The 22,963-nt window shown below is 36.8% G+C and overlaps 1 protein-coding gene across 2 annotated transcripts in view; it reads right to left on the bottom strand.

The window, feature by feature from the left end:
- Window positions 1-22,778, bottom strand: part of TMEM135 (transmembrane protein 135) — a 386,383-nt gene extending 363,605 nt beyond the window's left edge. For both annotated transcript variants that reach the window (XM_044668213.1, XM_044668214.1), the window contains exon 1: window positions 22,638-22,778. In XM_044668213.1, the coding sequence (XP_044524148.1) occupies window positions 22,638-22,778 (141 nt within the window). The remainder of the gene's footprint in view (window positions 1-22,637) is intronic.
- Window positions 22,779-22,963: the final 185 nt, after the last annotated feature.

Here is a 22,963-nt window from a genome sequence, read left to right as displayed (position 1 = left end):
ATTGGTTAAAATGAAAGAAGGGGAGAGTAATGAATGTTGGAGGGGATGTGGCAAAAGTGGGACATTAATGTATTGCTGGTGGAGTTGTGAACTGATCCAACCATTCTGGCTGGCAATTTGGAATCATGCTCAAAGGGCTATAAAAGAATGCCTGCCCTTTGATCCAGCTATACCATTCTTGGGTCTGTACCCCAAAGAGATCATAGATAAACAGACTTGTATGAAAATATTTATAGCTGTGCTTTTTGTGGTGGCAAAAAAATGGAAAAGGAGGGTATGTCCTTCAATTGGGGAATGGCTGAACAAACTGTGGTATATGCTGGAATATGATGGAATACTATTGTGCTAAAAGGAATAATAAACTGGAGGCGTTCGAGGTGAACTGGAAAGACCTCCAGGAACTGATGCAGAGTGAAAGGAGCAGAGCCAGAAGAACATTGTACACAGAGACTGATATACTGTGGTAAAATCGAATGTAATGGACCTCTGTACCAGCAGCAATACAATGACCCAGGACAATTTTGAGGGATTTACGGTAAAGAACGCTACCCACATTCAGAGGAAGGACTGCAGGAGAGGAAACATATAAGAAAAACAACTGCTTGAACGCATGGGTCTGGGTGGACATGATTGAGGATGTGGACTCGAAACTACCACACCAATGCAACTACCAACAATTTGGAAATAGGTCTTGATCAAGGACACATGACAAAACCAATGGAAATGTGCATCGGCCATGGGCGGGGGCAGTGTGGGGGGTGAAGGGGAAAGTAGGAGCATGAATCATGTAAAAATGAATATTAATAAATGTTTCAATTTTTAAAAAAAAGGAAATAGTGTAAGAAGAAGAGGTAGAACTAGGAGAGGATACCAAAATGTTGGCAAATACACAACTCATAATTATAACTCTGAATGTGAATGGGATGAACTCGCCCATAAAACGGAAGCAAATAGCAGAGTAGATTAGAAACCAAAATCCTACCATATTTTGTCTACAAAAAACACATATGAGGCGGGTGGACATACACAGGTTTAAGGTCAAGGGCTGGATCAAAATCTTTTGGGCTTCAAATGAGAAAAAGAAGGCAGGAGTGGCAATCATGATTTCTGAGAAAGCCAAAGTAAAAATAGATCTGATTAAAAGAGACAGGGAAGGTAATTACATATTGATAAAATGCAATATAGACAATGAGGAAATAACAGTGCTCAATATATATGCACCAAACGGTATAGCATCCAAATTCCTAAAGGAAAAACTGGCAGAGCTCCAGAAGGAAAAAGATAGTAAAATCATATTAGCGGGAGATCTAAATATTCCTCTTTCAGATCTAGATAAATCAAACCAAAAAATAAATAAGAAAGAGGTAAGAGAGGTGTATGAAATCCTAGAAAAATTAGATTTAATAGATATGTGGAGAAAAATAAATAGGGACAAAAAAGAATATATCTTCTTTTCAGCTGCACATGGTACATTCACAAAGACTGGCCATGTAATAGGGCATAGAAACATTGCAAACAAATGCAAAAGAGCAGAAATAAGTGTAACCTTTTCAGATCATAATTCAATAAAAATTATAATTAGGGATGGCATATGGACAGGCAAATTAAAAAGTAATTGGAAATTAACTAAGATGATTCTCCAAAACCAGTTAAAGAAAAAATCATAGAAACAATCAATAATTGCATTGAAGAGAATGACAATAACGAGACATCCTACCAAACTTTGTGGGATGCAGCTAAGGCAGTACTCAGGGGAAATTTATATCCTTGAATGCATATATTAACAAATTAGAAAGGGCAAAGATCAATGAACTGGGCATGCAAATTAAAAAACTAGAAAGGGAACAAATTAAAAATCCGAAGCTAAAAACCAAATTAGAGATCATAAAAATTAAAGGAGAAATCAATAAAATTGAAAGTAAAAGAACTATTGAATTAATACATAAGACTAGAAGCTGGTACTTTGAAAAAACAAACAAAATTAACAAAGTACTGAATCAATCTAATTAAAAATAGGAAAGAAGAAAACGAAATCATCAATATCAAAAATGAAAAGGGAGACCTCACCTCTAATGAAGAGGAAATCAAGGCAATCATTTAAAACTATTTTGCCCAATTATATGGCAATAAATATAGCAACTTAGGTAATATGGATGAATATTTATGAAAATATAAATTGCCTGGATTAACAGCAGAAGAAATAGAATACTTAAATAATCCCATCTCAGAAAAAGAAATTGAACAAGCCATCAAAGAACTCCCTAAGAAAAAATCCCCAGGACAGATGGATTCACAAGTGAATTCTATCAAACCTTCAAAGAACAACTAATTCCAATACTATACAAACTATTTGACATAATAAGAAAAGAAGTAATTCTACCAAACTCCTTTTATGATACAAATATGGTACTGATTCCAAAGCCAAGTAGATCAAAAACAAAGAAAGAAAACTACAGAACAATCTCCTTAATGAACATAGATGCAAAAATCTTAAATAGAAGTGATCACAAGGGTTATTATGATCAGGTGGGATTCATAACAGGAATGTAAGGATGGTTCAACATTAGGAAAACCATTCACATAATTGACGATATCAACAAGCAAACCAACAAAAACCACATGATTATCTCAATAGATGCTGAAAAAGGCTTTGACAAAATACAACATCCATTCCTTTTGAAAACACTAGAAAATATAGGAATAGAAGGACCTTTCCTAAAAATAATAAACAGTATATATCTAAAACCATCAACAAGCATCATATGCAATGGGGATAAATTAGAATCCTTCCCAATAAGACAAGGATGCCCATTATCACCTCTATTATTTAACGTTATACTAGAAACACTAGCAGTAGCAATTAGAGAAGAAAAAGAAATTGAAGGTATGAAAATAGGCAATTAAGGGGACAGCTGTGTAGCTCAGTGGATTGAGAGCCAGGCCTAGAGACAGGAGGTTACATTCAAGTCTGGCCTCAGACACTTCCCAGCTGTGACCCTGGGCAAGTCACTTGACCCCCATTACCTACCCTTACCACTCTTCTGCCTTGGAGTCAATACTTAGTATTGACTCTAAGACAGAAGGTAAGGGTTTAAAAAAAATAGACAATGAGGAGACTAAGCTATCACTCTTTGCAGATGATATGATGGTCTACTTAAAAAACCCTAGAGAATCAACTAAAAAGCTAGTAGAAATAATCAACAATTTTAGCAAAGTTGCAGGATACAAAATAAATGCACATAAATCATCAGCATTTCTATATATTTCCAACACATCACAGCAACAAGAGTTAGAAAGAGAAATACAATTTAAAACCACCCTAGACGGGGGGCAGCTGGGTAGCTCAGTGGATTGAGAGTCAGGCCTAGAGACAGGAGGTCATAGGTTCAAATCCATCCTCAGACACTTCCCAGCTGTGTGAACCTGGGCAAGTCACTTGACCCTCATTGCCCACCCTTACCACTCTTCCACCTATGAGCCAATACAGAGAAGTTAAAGGTTTAAAAATATAAAATAAAATCACCTTCGACAATATAAAATACTTGGGAATCTATCTACCAAAAAAAAAAAAAAACACAGGAATTATACGAACACAACTACAAAACACTTTCCAAACAATTAAAACTAGATATAAACAATTGGAAAAACACTGATTGCTCATTGGTAGGACGAGCTAACTAATAAAAATGACCATTCTACCCAAATTACTTTACCTATTTAGTGCCACACCTATCAAACTACCAAAAACATTTTTATTGATTTAGAAAAAACTATAACAAAGTTCATCTGGAATAACAAAAGATCAAGTATATCAAGGGAAATAATGAAAAAAAAAACATGAAGGAATGTGGCCTAGCAGTACCAGATATTAAACTATACTATAAAGCAGCAGCCATTAAAACGGTATGGTACTGGCTGAGAGACAGAAGGGAGGATCAGTGGAATAGGCTTAGGGTAAGTGACGTCAGCAAGACAGTGTATGATAAACCCAAAGAGCTCAATTTTGGGGACAAAAATCCACTATTTGACAAAAACTGTTGGGAAAATTGGAAAACAATATGGGAGAGATTAGGTTTAGATCAACATCTCATACCCTACATCAAGATAAATTCAGAATGGGTGAATGACTTGAATATAAAGAGGGAAACTATAAATAAGTTAAGTGAACACAGAATAGTATACTTGTCAGATCTATGGGAAAGGGAAAATTTTAAAACCAAGCAAGAGTTAGAAAAAATACAAAATATAAAAAAATAATTTTGATTATATTAAATTCAAAAGTTTTTGTACAAAAAAAAAACAATGCAACCAAAATCAGAAGGGAAACAACAAACTGGGAAAAAACCTTTATAACAAAAAACTCTGACAGAGATTTAATTACTCAAATATACAAGTAGCTAAATCAATTGTATAAAAAAAAATCAAGCCATTCCCCAATTGATAAATGGGAAGAGATATGAATAGGCAATTTTCAGATAGAAATCAAAACTATCAATAAGCACATGAGAAAGTGTTCTGAATCTCTAATAATTAGAGAAATGCAAATCAAAACAATTCTTAGGTATCCCCTCACACCTAGCAGATTGGCTAAAATGATAGCGGGGAGAGTAATGAATGTTGGAGGGTATGTGGCAAAATTGGAACATTAATGCATTGCTAGTGGAGTTGTGAACTGATCCAACCATTCTGGATGGCAATTTGGAACTATGCCCAAAGAACTCTAAAAGACTACCTGCCCTTCAAGCCAGCCATAGCATTGCTGGGTTTGTACCCCAAAGAGATCATAGAGAAAAAGACTTGCACAAAAATATTTAAAACCGCACTTTTGTGGTGGCAAAAAACTGGAAAACAAGGGGATGCCCTTCAATTGGGGAATGGCTGAACAAATTGTGATATCTGCTGGTGATGGAATACTATTGTGCTCAAAGGAGTAATAAACTGGAGGAATTCCATGTCAACTGGAATGACTTCCAGAAATTGATGCAGAGTGAAAGGAGCAGAGCCAGAAGAACATTGTACACAAAGACTGATACACTATGGCACAACTGAATGTAATGGACTTCTGTACTAGCAGCAATGCAATGGCCCAGGACAATCTGGAGGGTCTTATGGAAAAGAACACTACCCACATTCAGAGGAAGAACTACAGGAGAGGAAACACAGAAGAAAAACAACCGCTTGAACACATGGGTTGATGCAGACATGATTGCAGATGTAGACTTGAAACGACTACACCAATATAACTATCATTAATATGGAAATAAGTCTTGATTGATGACACATGTTAAAACCAGTGGAAATGTGCGTTCGATATTGGGGGGGGAGGTAAGGGGTGTGGAGGGGAAAGTAAAAACATGAATCATGGAACCATGGAAAATTTTTCTAAAAAAAAAAATAAAATATTTAAATCAAAAAAAAAAGAACAACTGCAACATTCAGTAGGTGGAACGGTTGTGAGGGTCTGGATTAAAGTGTTGGCTATAAATAATGAAAAAGGGGCGTATTAGATAGAGGGGGAAGGTACAAGATCTGTGACCAGGGTGAACATGTAATGAGTTATATGTGATAAGGAATCAAGGACAACAAAGGTTACAATCCTGGAAGGCTATATAAGGTAACTTCACAAAAACATGGAAATTCAAATAATAATAGATCTAGAGCTAGAAAAGAATTCAGAAACTATCCAATCCAATGCTTTCATTTTACAAATGAAGAAATGGGGACCCAAGAAGTTAATCTAGGTCATACAGGTAATAAGCATTAAGAGTTTTTTAATACTAAGAAAACTATTAGTATAATTAAGCACATTATTAGCAACAAAAAACACATTCATATGTTAATAGATGCTGAAAAGGCCTTTCACCATGTATGGAAAAATACACTCAAGAAAAACATTATGGAAATGCCTTTCTTTACTATGTTCGAAAACATTTATGTAAATCCAAAAGTCAGGATTATTTATAATGAAGAAATATTCGATTTTTTTTCCAAAAAGATCTAAGTAAAGTAAGGGTGCTAAATGCCAACACTACAATTAAATATAGTACCAAAAATTATAGCATTTAAGACAAGAAAAATAAATTAAAGGGACAGTATTGGCAAAGAAGAGAAAAATTATCCCTATCTAAATAAAAGAAAATAGTTTGTAAAGAAAATCCTTAAGATCAATTCTTAAAAGTAATCAAGACAACTAAAAGCATCAGCAAAATAAAACAAAATAATAGGTCATGTGATTACTTGTTGAGTAAGTTACAGAAATGAAGATTCTCATTCAAGCACAGGTTGAACTAGATGGTTTCTATAGTCCCTGTCCAATGGATTTCTTTGTATCCAAAAAAAAAATCATCACTATTTCTATACATTAAAAATAAAGATTCAGAAGTAAAAGATAACAAAGAGAAATCTGACCTAGAGTAATTTCAAAATACAAAACAAACAACAATAACAAAAAACCCTAAGAATAAGCAACAACAAATACCAGGACCTATATAAATAAACCTATGAAACAATATTTTTTAAAATACAAAAGACCTTGAAAAATTCAAGGATGAGCCCTATCGACATAATAAAAATGGGGATTACTAAACAAATGAATCTAAAAATCTATTACTCTACCAACCAAATTTCAAGAAAATACTTCATAGAATTAGAGAAATATAAGAACAAAATTCAGAGGAAAAAGGTTTACAACAAATATCAAGTGAAATAATGGTAGGGGAAACAAAAATTAAGATTCATCCAATATCAAATTATACTATAAATTGGATATTGGATAAAATATAAAAATAGGTTAGATAAACAAGACCTAGAAACCAATGCTTACAGAAGTCTATATTTCCCAAGGGAAAAAAAACTAATGGAGGAAGAACTTTTTATTTGATAAGAGCTTCCAAAAACTAAAAACCAATTTGATGGCAAACAGGTTTAAACCAGTACCTTACCACATATGCCATTAAAAATTCCAATGTAGAAAAAAATGTAAATATGAAACTCATACCATGTATAGTTACAAGAAAAGTCACCTACACTCTTTCACAACTGTGGCTAGGGGAAAATTTCTAACCACATATAGGATATAGGCAATTATAAGAGACAAAATACTTATTTCCTATTACAAAAGTTTTTGCACAAACAAAACTGATATAACTAAAAATAGAAGAAAAAAACTGAGATTGGGGAAAAAATTCTTTAAATCAAAAATCTCTGACATATATAAACTTTTTACTGACAACAAAAATCTGGAGAATTGATACAAATCAGTCATAAAAGTATTACATATGAGCAGTTTTTAATTAAATGTTATTAAAAACCAATTCTAAAACTATTCAAAATCACTACTAAAATGCAAATTAAAACATCTCTAAGGTATCATTTTATACCTTTTGAAAGACAATAAGAGAAGAAATAAATATTGGAGAAGTGACAGGATAGCAAACATGCAAGGAAAAAGTTATTAAATTATTTTTACACTCAGATCCAGAGATCTCTCTTTTGAATATCTAGCCCAAGATCCTATTAGTGAAAGAAAAGATACTCTATACCAAAAGTATAGTTGCACTATCTATATACCAAAATTACAGTTGCACTATCTGTAATAGTAACAAGCTGGAAACAAATCATGTGGCCAAGAACTGAAATATAGCAATAATAAATGAATATTATCTTGCCATAAGGAACAATACATATGAAAATTTCAGAATATGGAAAGAATTGCATGAACTGAGGCAAAACAAAGTGAGCAGAACCTAAAGAGCAACATATACAGTGACTACAACAGTGTGAATGAAGACAACACTAAAAGACAAAAAATTGAAGTTAAATACAATATTTGCATTAAATTACTAAAAATACACATCTTTCTATTATCAAACTCTCAAAACTACAAAATGGAAACTGGCACCTAATACAAGTAGTAATTGCTCTATTTGGTTGTATGGAAAAGGAAGAAAAATGTAGTGAAGTTGTCTGTGTCAAAACAAAAATATACAAGAAGTTGGGGGGAGGGATAACCTCTGAATAAATCTTTAAATCTTGAAGACTGGATCAATGCTTAATTATCTTTAATCATTCTGCCTTTATATTATTATTAACTTCAAACTAAATGGGAAACCTAACAATAAGTTTATATATTTTTTTAAAAATCATCCTATTTTGCTAAAAGTTTTAAAATAGCAAAGGATCTTTCTTAACACAAATTTTCAAAGAACTAGAACTTCCCATGAGAGACTAAAGTATAGTTCAAAATAAGACTGTCTAAAAAAAACAATTTCTTCAAGACAGTGAAGAATCTTCATTTAAATAGGAAGTCAAGATGATTTCTTCATCAAACATATATGTGCGTTCAAACCCGGCCTCAGCCACTTCCCAGCTGTGTGACCCCGGGCAAGTCACTTGACCCCCATTGCCCCTTACCAATCTTCCACCTATGAGACAATACACCGAAGTACAAGGGTTAAAAAAAACAAAAAACATATATGTGCCAGCCTAATAAATACCTGAAACTAAAGTCACTTACTGCTTCTACCTTTCAAAAAGCTGCAATTGCATTCAGTTCTAGGGTATCAGATTTTAAGCGAGACACTAAGAAGCTGGAAAACATCCAAAGGTGGATAAAATTTCTTTCTTTTAACTTTGCTATTTCTGTCAGTGGTCAAACCAATAATCCTCTGTTCTAAATATAAAAATTTAGTATTACCTCTGATTTGACATTGTCCCACATCTCTCATATCTAAAGAGTTTCCAAATCCTAATAATTCTACTTCGATATTGAACATTTTCCAAATCCATTCAATCTTCTCTAATCCCACTGTCCCCAAACATCTTTGAAGAGAATCGTTACTAGACAACCTAATCAAAATCCCTGCTTCTCCTTTTTCCCCTCTCCAATTCCTCTTCCTGTCAAATTGATATTACTACATAATTCTTGCAGTGGCACCAATCAAACAAGAATCCAGGCTCTCAAAACACCAGTTTGGCCAGTACTCTTTCCACTACATCATTTTATCTCCTCCAGCAAAGAGAGTTTTTATTATTTTCATATTATGGTGTTGTTAAAATGTTAATCAGTTTAAAAAGTTAGTTAAGAGGCAGCATAACACAATGGGTAAAGATATATTCTTGAAGTCATCCTCTAATCATGCTGGCTTTTTGATCCTAGGCAAGTCATTTAATCTAAATTCCTATATCCAAACTTCTTTTCTAGTTAAGCCAACTTTTCAACCATTTCATAAACAGAATATGTTCATTCATGTCTTTGGGTCTTTGTACATGCTATTCTAATCACTTGGAATCCCCTGATGAAATTCTACACATTCTTTCAGCCTCTACAGTTATATCCTGCCTCTTCCCAGGAAGACCTCTCCTCTGTCAACTTCAGCCCATATTTAGCTCTCCCTTCTCTGAACTCCTATAGTCCTAATTATATACTACACTCACAAAACTACAAATAAACAGTATCTTAGATGCATGCTCACTAATAGTATACCTATAGTGTACAAACCCAATAAGACAGCAAGTTTATTGAGGATAGGAATTACTTCTTGTGTTTTCTGTGTACTAGATGAAACCTAATATTAAATTGATATTTGTTGGTAAAAAAGGGTTGTTGGTTAAATGAAGAAACAGTAAAATTTCATATAAAATTGTGACCTAGGATTCTAAGAAAAGGGAGACCAAGTAAATTGGTGAAAAGTCCAAGTTACAAAACATTTTAAAAGAAATATGGATTATGTTCAAGTGTACATAAGAAAAGTTAAGCAACAACATAAAAGATGCCACATTCCAGATCTCCATTCAAGGAGCCTTATCTATCTGTATGTCTTTCCCAGAGACAAGCACAGAACTCTGCAGAGAATAGTAGCTATTTAATGTTTTATTCATTTGTAAAACTATATAAGTAATGTTGCATGAAGCTTAATGGGTTAATTAATGCCTTAATAATAACTATATTAACAGACTAAGAATTGTTCAAGTCCTTAAAAAAACAAATGATTCTTTTAACTGAATTAAATATTCTGTGGACAAAAAATTAATCACACTGCAATCAACATAACTACAAGCCTCTCTCAATTCAACCAAGTTGGTGGTAGGACAATAAACATAGAACATCAGTCAGTCCATCACTGTCCCTGTATCACTGTCCCTGTATCCTTTTTCTGATAGACTATATCAGAGCCTCATAGCAACACTTCCCAGGAGTGCTGAGTATTATTTTAACCCCATTTTAATCCTATTCAGAAAACTGAAATTCAGGAAGGTCAGATGATCTACTCACTCTCTAAAGTTAATATTTGGCAATAAAGAGCACGAATGTTCTGATTTTATTCCAAAACTAATGAGCTCCTCTCTAAAATTCTATTCCAAAGGAAATAACCCTGAGTTTCTCTAAGACTAGGCCAGGAGGCATAAGATCTGGCAGATCCTACTAAACTGAAAAGAATGATATAGATCCAGTAAAAGTCAATATATCTGCTATGTACAGCTATAGGCTCAAATCAGACAGCTAATTACTACATGATAATTTTGGTGGGGGGAGCCTCTGAAACTCATCAAACCCTGCAATAAAGCAAAGAGGAATTGAGATCTGCTTCAGAGCAGGGAATATCTACAGTATACCCACAGAAATCACAGATCTTTAAAAAAAATTTTAAAACATGTGAAGCACTTTCCTTACAATAGCCATATGAAATACATAGTATAAGAATTACCCCGGGGCAGCTGGGTAGCTCAGTGGATTGAGAGTCAGGCCTAGAGACAGGAGGTCCTAGGTTCAAATCTGGCCTCAGACACTTCCCAGCTGTGTGACCCTGGGCAAGTCACTTGATCCCCATTGCCCACCCTTACCACTCTTCCACCTAAGAGCCAATACACAGAAGTTAAGGGTTTAAAAATACAAAAAAAAAAAAAAAAAAAATTACCCCGATTTTCAAATATAGAAAATCAGGTTAAACCACTGGTCACATGGCTTGGTAAAGAGGTGGAGACAAGAGGCAAACCCTGACTTAAAGTTCAGTGCACTTTCTACTGCTCTACATATTGACTTAAGAAAGCCACAAATTAACATTATCTGTGTTTCATCATGTTTTTGGTTAAACATTTCCAATTGTTTTAATCAGATTTAGCCCCAAGAAGTTTTGCTATCTGACACATTTGTCCTAGAATACTGAAAGAAACCGTTAACGTGAAAAACTGAGCTTCTATCAAATAACACTTGAAAAAGTAGAAAAAACTGGTGACATGCCAGGACTGGAGATGAGCAAATTTAAAGCCTCATTTCCAAAAGAAGGAAAACTGCAAAGTATTGACTAGTAAGCTCCAACTAAATTACTAACAAAATTCTAGAGTATAGTATTAATAGGATAGTTACAGAATATATAGGAAAATATGTGATTAAAAAAATTTGGCATGGTTTCAGCAAAAACAAGTTATGCCAGACAAATTCCATCTCCTTTTTTCAATCAATCAACAAATCAATAAGAATTTGTTAAGTTCCCACTATATATTACATGGAGTCAAGTGGGCTGAAATCACTACGCTACTTGATCAAGAGAATGATCAAAAATAATTAACCTAGAGTTTAGTTACATTAAGATCACAGATTTAGAACTAGGAAGAAGCTCAAAGATCAGTCTTGTCTGATTTGCTCGTGTTATTTGGGTCCAAGAGCAAGTAATTGATTTGTCTCTAGTCAAACCAACAATAGTAAAGCATCTATCAAAGTTTCTCATGTTATACTGTGTGAAACATGGAGAGATGTGGCTAAACAATACTACAATTAAATGGATTTAAGAACTAGTCAAACAATTAAACCTAAAAATATAGTGTCAACTTGGAAGGATTCCAATATAGAACCCTTGAAATCTGTAAAATTTAATTTTTTTTTTATCAGTGACTTGGATAAAGGCATATATGGCCTACTTATAAATCTAAAGACAACCCCAAAGCTAGGAGGAATCGCAAATAAACTAGAAGAGAGTCAGGATTCATAAAGATTTTATAAACAATGAACCAAATCTAACAAGATAAAATGGGTTCAAATATCAACTTCACAAGGACCAGAAAGAGGAAGTATAGCTACTAGCTCGTGATCTAAAAAAGTAAGGGAGTTTTTAATTTGAAACTCAGACAGCAATATGATATAGTAATCAAGAAAACAAACTGAATCTTAAACAGAACTAAAAGAAATATAACGTTCAGCATTGAGAAGATGGTAGTACTGCTCCTATCTGCATTGGTCACACTACTCTAGTTCCATTTTGGATACCACATTCTAAAAAGGTTATGACAAACAAAGAAAAGTCCAGAAAATGAAAAACTGGATGGTTATAGTTGAAAGAACTAGGAATGTCATCCTAGAAAAAGGAAACTGTGGGAAGAGAATAGCAATTTACTATTTTAGAACTGTTTTTAAAAAATCAAAAGATGAGCTATTTCATACTAAGAAATTTACACAATGATCATAATAATGCAAAAAAACAGCACTGAAAAACATACTTATTTCACATGAACTACTAGCAAAACAGGTCTCTCTCATCATATACTTCTGCTTTTGAATATTTATATATACACATATATGCACATATGTGTATTTATCCATATGTGTATCTACTATGTGCATTTATTTCTATCTACATTAAACTGTACATAGAAAATACACACACATATACATAAATGTATGACAAAAGCATGCCCATATCTCAGCTCTGCTATTTACTAGATATGATCCTGCTCTAAAAATTTAGATGTTCCCCTCTAGTTCTGAATCCTATACTACATGTAATAAAGCATATACATAAGAAATAAATAGCAATACAAGACAGTCTATGCATCCAAATAAGATGATTTGGTCCCCAGAGAAAAGAGACTTAAGTTTAGGTCCCTTGGTAATCCCCAAAGCCAACAGAAACACCTAGGAAACAAGGAGCTCCATAAGGGTTTGTTAATGATTATGATAAGAAAACCATGTTTCAGGAGTGCCATTGTATAAGTTAACAAATGAGTAAACAGTCTATCTGTGCAGACAAGATTAGATCTGATTTTCTAGTTCCATATCTATGCTACTCTATTTGATAAAAAAGATTAATGACAACAAAAATAAAGGAACTTGGAAGCTCTTGAGTTCAGTGTTAAAAGGTAATTTTTTCTTTCAAATTGTACTATCATGATGGGCTCACATAATCCAAGGCTTATATTAAGTACATCAATATCAACATTCTTGATATAAATTAAACTAAAATCTATAAAAGACATTGTAACTACATAGCAGGAAGGCTCATAGATTCACCATGAAAATAAGTAAAGGAGCTGTCCAAGTTGATTTCATTAAACAAAGACAACAAGAAACATCACTTTATAGACACTTGTTTGGCCAACTTCCCTTGTACTGCTGATAAAGGACAGGAAGAAAAAAACTATTAAAATAAATGTGGCTTATAGGCCAACATCTACTGCAGAGAACTCTAAATGCAAGATAAGTGGATACCAGATATACCAGTGATTCCCAAAGTGGGCGCCACTGATGGGCCCCCTGGTGGGTGCTGCAGCGATGCAGGGAGGCGGTGATGGCCACAGGTGCATTTGGGGGCAGTGAATAACTGTAAGAGGGCAGTGATAATATGTGACAGGGGGCGCTAAGTGATATTTTTTCTGGAAAGGGGGCGGTAGGCCAAAAAAGTTTGGGAACCACTGAGATATACTATCAAAAGAACTGAATTATAGGCATAGCATAGGCCTGAGTTTAAATATGGCCTCAGATACTTATGGGCTATGTGATTTGGGGCAAATCACTTTACCTGTTTCCTATAGAGATTAAAATTAATATACAAGAACTAAATATTATATTTTTATAAAGTTTTATTAATAATAAACTAACAAAAGAGATTAGTTAAAAGATACTAACCAGCCTGCTCCCAAGAGCAAAAATAGAAAGAGGAGGAGCTACAGAACTTATAAAACAATAATGTGACCATGCAATCGTGGAGGCTCAAGAGAGATTAAAGGGAATTTTGGGAAATACTAAGGGACTTATGGGGGATGCAGTCCAAGGTTCAAAATCTCCATTTATTCATTGCCTCTCAGTTTCCTCAACTGTAAAATGGAGAAATAATAGCATGAACCTCAAATAGTTGTTGGGAGGTTAAAATTAAAAAAGATTTCATTATGTTTATTATTTGTTGACTATAAAAAAAAAAAAAAGAATTTGATTCCATGAAGCAAAACACTACCTTAGAGGCTATCTTCCAACAAAGCATTTCCCTTACATAACTTACAATGATTCCTTGAAGATATAACTATTCAATGACACTCTGATTAGATGGATGGCAATCCCCAGACTTCATCCATTCACCATGGAATACCACTGCCTTTAAAAAATTTGGATAGGGAGAAGAGCTAGACCCTTCAACCTCTTAGCCTCCCATTTCTCCTCTGCTCCCTCCGAGACTACGTCCCATCCTGCCTCGGGCCCCACCCCCTGCTTCCTACTGGAGGCCTTTCCTGACCCCCACTTTGTATTTATTTACCCCTTTAAGTGCCCCCCCACGGCACTGTGGGCAGCTAAAGGCTTTTTGACCCTTCTGAAAGAAAACCACCTGTACTACAAGGGCCGAGGCAAGAAACAGAAGATCCTCTTTACCCTGGAGGAGAAGAGAAAAGCCTTCCTGGAAGCCCACATCTCCAAGGCGGGCCACCTGGGAATCCGCAAGACCGGCGGCAATGTCACCAAGTCCTACTACTGGCCGGGGGTGGTCTATGACTCCCGCAGATGGGTCAAAGAATGTAAGAAGTGCCAGAAAGACAAGCTAACTGAGAAGGAAACTCGAGCTGGCAAGATGGGGGAAACAGAGTCCTTCAAGAAAACCAAGTCAGCCCGAACTTCTAAGAAAGAAGGCACAACAGGGATTAAGGCAGACCCACCTTTGCCACTGAAGGTTAAGAAGAAGTCCCTCCAATCCCAAAGGGAGCTCCCTGCAGCCCAGGCCAGAGGGCTGTTCCACCTCGTCGGCCTCCAGCTGGTGGGGCCCATGAAGCAGACGGCGAGGGGGGCTCGCTTCATCTTCGTGGTCGTAGACCACTTCACCCGCTGGGTTGAGGCCGCCCCCATGAAGACCTGCTCCCCTGAGGAGACAGCCGAGCAGATCCTCAAGTTGGTCCATCGATTTGGCTTTCCAGAAAGAATCGTCAGTACCCAGTGCAGCGGGCTTGTCCAACAGCTGATTCAGATTCTGAGAGCGGAGACCAAAATCAAGTGTGATCTGATTGTTGTCTATCACCCCCAAACCCATGGGCTCCTGGAAAAGACCAACTCCTTTGTGAGGAGCTTGCTCTCCTTGGTAGTGAATCTAAACCAGGTAGACTGGGATCAGCACTTGCAGAAGATTCTCCTTCTGCAGAACAGAGACTCCTACAATGATGATGAAGATGAAGACTACCCTGACAGCCTCGAGGAGGAATCCTCTGAAGAGGACTCTGACACCAAGATCTGGCCAACGTTTGTGAACCTTCCAGAAGCCCTAGACAGCTCCCAGGAAGGGGACAGTGCCCTGGCGGTGTCAGTTAGCGTGGATGACATGTGTTCCTATTGTAACAGACTCACCGATGAGGGCAACAGTGATGTGTTCACCATGCTGCAGTGTGAAACATGTCGGGGCTGGGTTCACCACATGTGTGTGAAGAGGGAACATGAAGATGATAACTGGAAAACTTGATTCCAGTGCCGTCTCTGCTTACCGGGAACTAATGCACCCTCATCCAGAGTGATGAAAAAAGAGTAGATGGTTATAGACCGTAAGAACTGGAAGGAACCTTGGAATTGGTCTTGTCCACATCCCTCATGATAAACAAAAAAAGGTGAAGGAACGAAACGCAGACATCCTTTCCCCATCACTGTTCAATTTAGTACAGGTTGGCAACAAGAAATTAAATGGGAATTTTGGGGAAGCTGCGGGTGACACTTGAAAGCCAGCAGACAACAGACAAAGCTTAGAAACTAGAAAGCCTCTGACCAAACACTTAACCCAAATTTGACATTAAGGTACAATAAACACCCCAGAAAAGAAAAAAAAATTAGGATATACACCACCCAAAGGGCAATGGAGAGGAACATCACAGGAGTGAATAGATTGCAGCACATTACCAATGATAAAGCATACAGAAACAATAGGATGAAGGATGTAATCAAGAGAGATATGACCAAAAAAGAATATGAGTCAATCATGTATTAATAGTGAGAGATATACTATAGGCATGATCCAAAGTTATCTACAAAATGTCAAGGTATTTAAAAGGCCCCCAATACATTGGATGGATATGGTCAAGAATCACAAAAGATATCTCACAAGGTAGATAGGAGGGTTCAAGTGAAATAATATATGGAAGTAATTTTATATAGAAATATCACCCGTTATTGTTACTATTATTATTAGAAGGCCTAGATCAGCTCCACTTAAAGAAATACCAATACCAATCATATTCACCTGAACCTCAAGATTTCTAATTACCCTCATGATGAGAGCACAGATCAAATAAATAATTGTTATTATGCTAGTTCCTAGAATCATGTCTGCTAGTTAGGGTTTCTGATCCAGGCACAATAACCTTAATAAAATGATCCTTGAAGGTATCATTAAGAGAAATTGGAGGAAAAGCTATAAGTTTCAATAGATAGATAGCCAGGCCAAAAGATGAAAGATCCTGTGTTCAAATCTAGCCTCAGAAGCATGCTAGCTGTGTGACCTTTGGCAAGTCACTTAAAGCCCCTCCTCTCCCCCCCCCCCCAGTCCTTACCACTCTTCTGCCTTGGAACTGATACTTAGTATTAAGTCTAAGATACAAGGTAACAGTTTTTTTTTGTTTTTTGTTTTCAGTTTTTAAGCGAGAAACTGGAATAAAATTTTGGATGGCTTTGATATTAAGAACTTCTGAAAACCTTTTCTTAGTGGCATATATGTTAATAATTTTTAAAACCCATCTGTCATTTAGCAAAGTGCAATTCTTCCTTCTGACAAGGGTTATAATTTATCTCTCAAGCCCAGTCTAGAACTAGGAAAGCTGCTTCCTTTGCCATTTCTACTTTGCAAAGATTGAACTGGATTTAAAAGTCATAAAAACACTAGTTTGGGCACCCACTATAAAGCTAGTCCCACAGATCCAAAAGACAATGATGGTACTGGGAGATTACATAGGTATCTAATTCCATGACTTCATTAGAGGAACTAAGGTTCAGAAGTTGTAGATGGAAGCTTCCCATATTATCAGGAGTACCCAAGGCTGTCTCTGACATGCTTACTCAGAAATATCTATCACCCAGATACATCAAGCTGCCAAATCAGACAACACTGAAGAAATGTTAAGCTGTGATTTCAAAGACCAGGCTTAAGACATTCCAGAAACTCAGGGACAATACTCTGGGGGTACTGTTATCAGTCACCATACTATCGGGTGTACTAGGAATTACCAAAATGTTTACGAGGGATCTTAACAGTATTTTAGTCAAGAAAAAATAGATGATAATGGAAAGCATTCACCAATTTGACTTAAATGTAACACAAGGGAGGTGGAAGTTGTTTGATCTATTTGAACTATCATTAATCAAGCTATTATCTGGCTTAATATCAATACCTGCTGAAAGGAAGATCCACTGATTAAGAAAATGCATGCTCATGACTTTATTATCTATGCAATACATTGAGACATGGACCAAAAGGAATATGATATATCTCCACAGAAGTTTACTCAATCTACAATGAGGTGCTTATGCCTAATACTAAAGGTGCTGATATGCAGCAGGTATCTTTGGTTACTAACTAGGACCCTTCCCACCCACCAGGAGAATCATATTCACAGCATTAGCTATGAAGGGTACTATCCTCCTAAGGGTGTTCCATGCCTGTCAACATGGTGACATAGAACACTTGCAAGATATAGAGCCTTTCTAAAACACTACCATTGAGGAGCCACTTCTCCATGTGTCGAATCTCATTTAAGGGCATCCCCACTGAATTTTACACAAGGTCCTACCTCTTTTGGATGAGAGAAGGAACTATAAGGTGAGAGAACAAAGGACATCACTTTTGTCATTTTTTTCTTTTTTTAAAAAAACTCTAAATAAATGTCACTTCTTGAGGCAAAAGGAATTATGAACCTTTAGACACTTTTTATTTCGGAGCAGGTTTGTGCCTTGCCCAGTGTTTTTCTTCCTCCAAAATACTAATCAACCTATCAGTGTTTCAGCCAGTTTGTCCTTTATTCCCAGCATTCAAATATTTCCTCCCAAAAGGTAACTGAAAGTCTATGACTCTAACCTCTCTATCCTGTTTTTTCTTTTCAGAATATGTCCAAGAGGTTAAAATGGTTCATGGGGCTGGTTCCTCTCCAGATAAAGGGATGAGAGGAGAAAAAGTAATAATTTTATGTTATTTTGAATAGTATTTACTGATTCAGTAAAATAATCACAAGATTCTGAATAAATTACTTAGAAACTATTTCTTTAAAAAGGACTATTAATTTATTAAGCAATTAGGAAGCATCTTCTAAGGCACTATGCTGGGCAAGTTAGGTAGCACAATGGATGAATGCTGGATCTTCGGTCAGGAAGAATAATCATCCTATATTCAAATATTCAAATAAATATATTCAAATAAAAAAGGTTTTTTTAAACTGGGGTGTAGTGATGTGGGTAGAAAAAAGGGTTCGAAAATAGAATCAACAAGACTTCACAACTAACTACAGAGTAAGTAAGGGAGAAGGGAAGAATCAAGGATCCCTGGAAAGTTGAAAACCCACCAGACTGAAACAATGGAGGTACCATCATTAAGAAGAGGGGAGTTTGAAAAAAAAAGGAGGTTGAGAAAAAAAATAAGCTGTTTCAAAAAATAATGTCTGAGATAACTATGTACTAATAAAACAATGCAAATTCCCACAAGGAGATTAGGGAGCTAATTCTGATTCCCTTTTGCCTACTGAACAAAGTACAAACTCCCCAGTTTACATTCAAAAATTTCTCAAAAGAAACTCTGACAGAGTAGATTGGCTCCAACCTTATCATAGGATCATAGATCATTGATCTAGAATATGAAGTAATCGAAAAGAACATTTAGTCCAACATTTTAGTTTACAGATAAAAAAATCTTAGGCTGAGGGAGACAGTACCTAATCTAGTGTCACAGTGAGGTAGTATAAGAGGTTGGAAGTTGAACTCAAAACTTCAGATTCCTGAGTCAGCATTCTTGCTTCTATTTTCCAATTTGTGTGGCATTTGCCACAATGTCTCCTTTTCTAATGATATCTCACCTTATTCCTCTTTATTTTAGAATACCTTCAATACAGACTATTTGCTATTCCCTTTACACTCTTCTCCTTCATGACTTAGCCCACTCCCCAACATCTCTGACAACTGAAATCCCACCTGTAGCCTCCCTTGATCCTCCAGAATTAGAAATTATCTCTATATCCTTCAGTTGCACTTTACTCCTGTCTTACATATTTTCATATTCCATTTCTATTTTGCATTACACGTATCTATCCCATTGGATTTTTAAGTCCTCAGAAACATGAATACTTTTCTTAAAAGAAAACCTTGGCTCATAGGAGTTCAGTATTGGCTGAAATGAATTATTCATGAGGTCAGAAACTGTAAGGATAACAAGCTCATTTTGCAAATGAGAAAATCAAGCTTAGATAAATTAAGTAATTTGTTCTAAGTCATATAAGTAATAAGTGGAAAAGATGAAGCAGAAACTATGATACTTTGATTTCAAGCCCTCTTACTCTCTCAATTATACCAAGCCACCTCACATGTCTGAACTAACAGGGATTTTTTGACCATCCAATTTGGTCAGTATTCATTGAACATCTAATTGATGTTTTGCAGCACTTTAAAGAATACAGAAAAAAAAAAGGCAGGAATACATATCAGAAGTGAGGAAATAGGGGGCAGCTGAGTGGCTCAGTGGATTCAGAGTCAGGCCTAGAGATGGGGGGTCTGAGGTTCAAATCTGGCTTCAGACACTTCCTAGCTGTGTGATCCTGAGCAAGTAATTTAACCCCCATTGCCTAGCCCTTACCACTCTTCTGCCTTGGAACCAATATATAGTATTGATTCTAAGGTGGAAGGTAAGGGTTTAAAAAAAAAGTGAGGAAATAACATCTATATTTCAATGAACAAGATTATTTTTAAAAGAACTTTAATCTTAAGAAAGGTACCATGTGATGATCAAATATGACAGACTTTGCTACTGATAGCAATACAATGATACAGAACAATTCTGACAGACTTATAAGAAAAAGAATGCTATCCACCTCCAGAGAAAGAATTGTTGGAGTAGGCTATGGAGATGAAAAATTTGACTCATGACTTGTTTATTTGGATATGTTTTGGAGTTTTGGTTTTATAAAATAATTTACTTACAAAAATAATACAGAAAATTTTTTAAAGGCACCATTTGAAAGAAAGAATAACTATAATGTCTAAAAAAGTACTTTTTTTTTTAAACCCTTGTACTTCGGTGTATTGTCTCATAGGTGGAAGATTGGTAAGGGTGGGCACTGGGGGTCAAGTGACTTGCCCAGGGTCACACAGCTGGGAAGTGGCTGAGGCCGGGTTTGAACCTAGGACCTCCTGCCTCTAGGCCTGACTCTCGCTCCACTGAGCTACCCAGCTGCCCCCTAAAAGTACTTTTTAAATTGTGTTTTTAATGTGAAATTCGTCTTCACATGAATTTCTGGATATTCAGTTTTCTTAAACTGGTCGGTCCCTAAAGGAAGTACTTTTGAATTATAAGTAGATCTGATGTGACACCAAGCAAAATCTTCTGAACAACTTTCAAGAAAAGGTACATGCTGCAAACCCCAAGACAAGCTTCAGATAACACTACTCAAATTCCTAGACACTGACTGGTCTAGTCTAGAAACCTGGAGAAAGAACTGAAAAATTCTCAAGCACCAGAAGCCTGTGATTCCACTAAGATAAAACTTCCTATGCTGCCTAGCAACAGTGGCCTACTGTCACATGGGGGGGAAAAAAAGAAAAAGCAAGAAACCTAGATCTAAAACTAGAAGTTATCAGAGGTCATAATTTCTTCCACTTCACAGTTGAAAATAAGGCCCAGAAAGGAGGAGTGACTTGTCCAAAGTCACAAAGGTGGTAAAGTGACAGCTAGAATTCAAATTTGGGTCCTATGCCTAAATTCAGCACCAACCAGACTAGCATCCTTAGCCCTTCTCAAAGCTTTCAGCATCCCTTGAAAACTAGTTTTCACAGGAAGCAAAAACAAAAATAACAAGGCATGGACCTAAATCCTCACTATCTAAAAAGCATGGGCCAGGATCCCAGAGTTCACCCAACACTCACACTATAAAAAAGTCAAGGACCTCAAACACAGATCTAGAACAGAAGGGTTCCCCAGAGCTCACAGAGTCCATCCTCCTTGTTTTACAGATAGGAAACAGAGGCCCACTGAGGTTAGGCCTTTTAAGGTTCTGAAATGATTGTATTGCAACTTAAGTGCCATGACTGTAAATTCAGCTCTCTTTCTGTAACAACAAGCTGGGATTCTTACCTTCTTTCTAAACCACCTAAAAGCTTCCCTGAACCCACTGAACACTAGCTCTCTCTCTCTTACAACAAGCAAAAACAACAACAAAAAAGTACTTTTTAAAAGATAGGGGATCTGAGAGTAGGTGCAGCAATTTACACTATTTAAAAAGCAAGGACCTAAATTCTTACACTATTTAAAAGCCTAGGACCTAGATCTTGTTTTTAGATACAGCAATTAACACTAAAAGATAAGACAAGAAGCCTAACAAACACTATTTAAAAAGATAGTCCGGAATCCCAGGATACTCTCAAGGGCAAGAACCTAAGCCCTCATTTACACTTTTTAAGACATAGAGGGGACCCAGGATAAATTCAGCAATTCAAACTATTTAAAAAGCAAGGACCTAAACCCTCACTAACAGTAGGAATAGCAATTCATACTATGTAAAAGAAAAGGGTTCCAATTCTCCCTTACATTATTTAATAGACTCAAACCAGGATCTAGGGGTAGGTATAGCAATTGACACTTTAAAAGACAAGGATCTGAACTCTGGTATACACTATTTAAAAAGACACAGACCTGGTTCCAGGAGCAGTTACATCAACTGAAACTATTTAAAAGGTAGGAGTTCAAACCCTCCTAATTTTTTAAAAAGACACAGACACGGATCTCACTGTAGGTCCCTCAAGTCGAATGATTTAAAAGGCCGAAACCAGAATCTGCATTCTTTTTATTTCTTTAAAGACACAGACCTGGGGGCAAGAGTCACACTATTTAAAAGGCTAGGACCCATGCCCCCGGACATATACATCTTTATTTGTTTTTAACTGTTCAGAATTCAGTCCCCAATCGCGAGCGGCGCTGACTTTGCCCATCCTCTCTCCCCCTTCCTCATTCCCGGCTCCCAAGGATGAATGACAGCTCGACCAGACTGCTCGCTCACGCGCTCAGGGGGCGGGGGGCGAGGGGCGGACCCTTGGGCGCGGAGCGTCATCCCCCAGCTCAGCCCCTCTAACCTCGACTACCCCAGTCTGGCCCACCCTCCCCCCCCAAGGCCAGGAGGAGGGGGGGCCGGGGCTAGGTCCGGGAGCGGGGCTCTCTCACCAGGTACAGGGGCGCATAAATCTTCAAGGACTCCTCCAAGGCACCCCTGGTGATCTGGAGGAAGGAGACCCCACAAGACGGGTGCCAGGTGTGGCCGATCTCATAGCAGTTGTGAGGAATGGACTTGCTGAACGCCGCCATGTCTGGAAGCACCGTCGGGGAAGGGGGGCGGGGTGGGGGCGGGGGAGAGGACAGGAGAGAGGGAGGGGGAGGGAAACGAGAACCCAACGGCCGCCCTGCCCCGCGGACTCGCGGGAGGCGCGGAATGGAGGGGAAAGGTCACGCGAGCGGGGTTACTCTGGGCCAAAGCCCTCGGATGATGAGAG

The sequence above is a fragment of the Gracilinanus agilis genome, chromosome 3 (assembly GCF_016433145.1).
Source record: "Gracilinanus agilis isolate LMUSP501 chromosome 3, AgileGrace, whole genome shotgun sequence".
Taxonomy (NCBI): domain Eukaryota; kingdom Metazoa; phylum Chordata; class Mammalia; order Didelphimorphia; family Didelphidae; genus Gracilinanus; species Gracilinanus agilis.
Note: the sequence above shows the minus strand (reverse complement) of the source record. Positions and strands in the feature narration are given on the sequence as shown.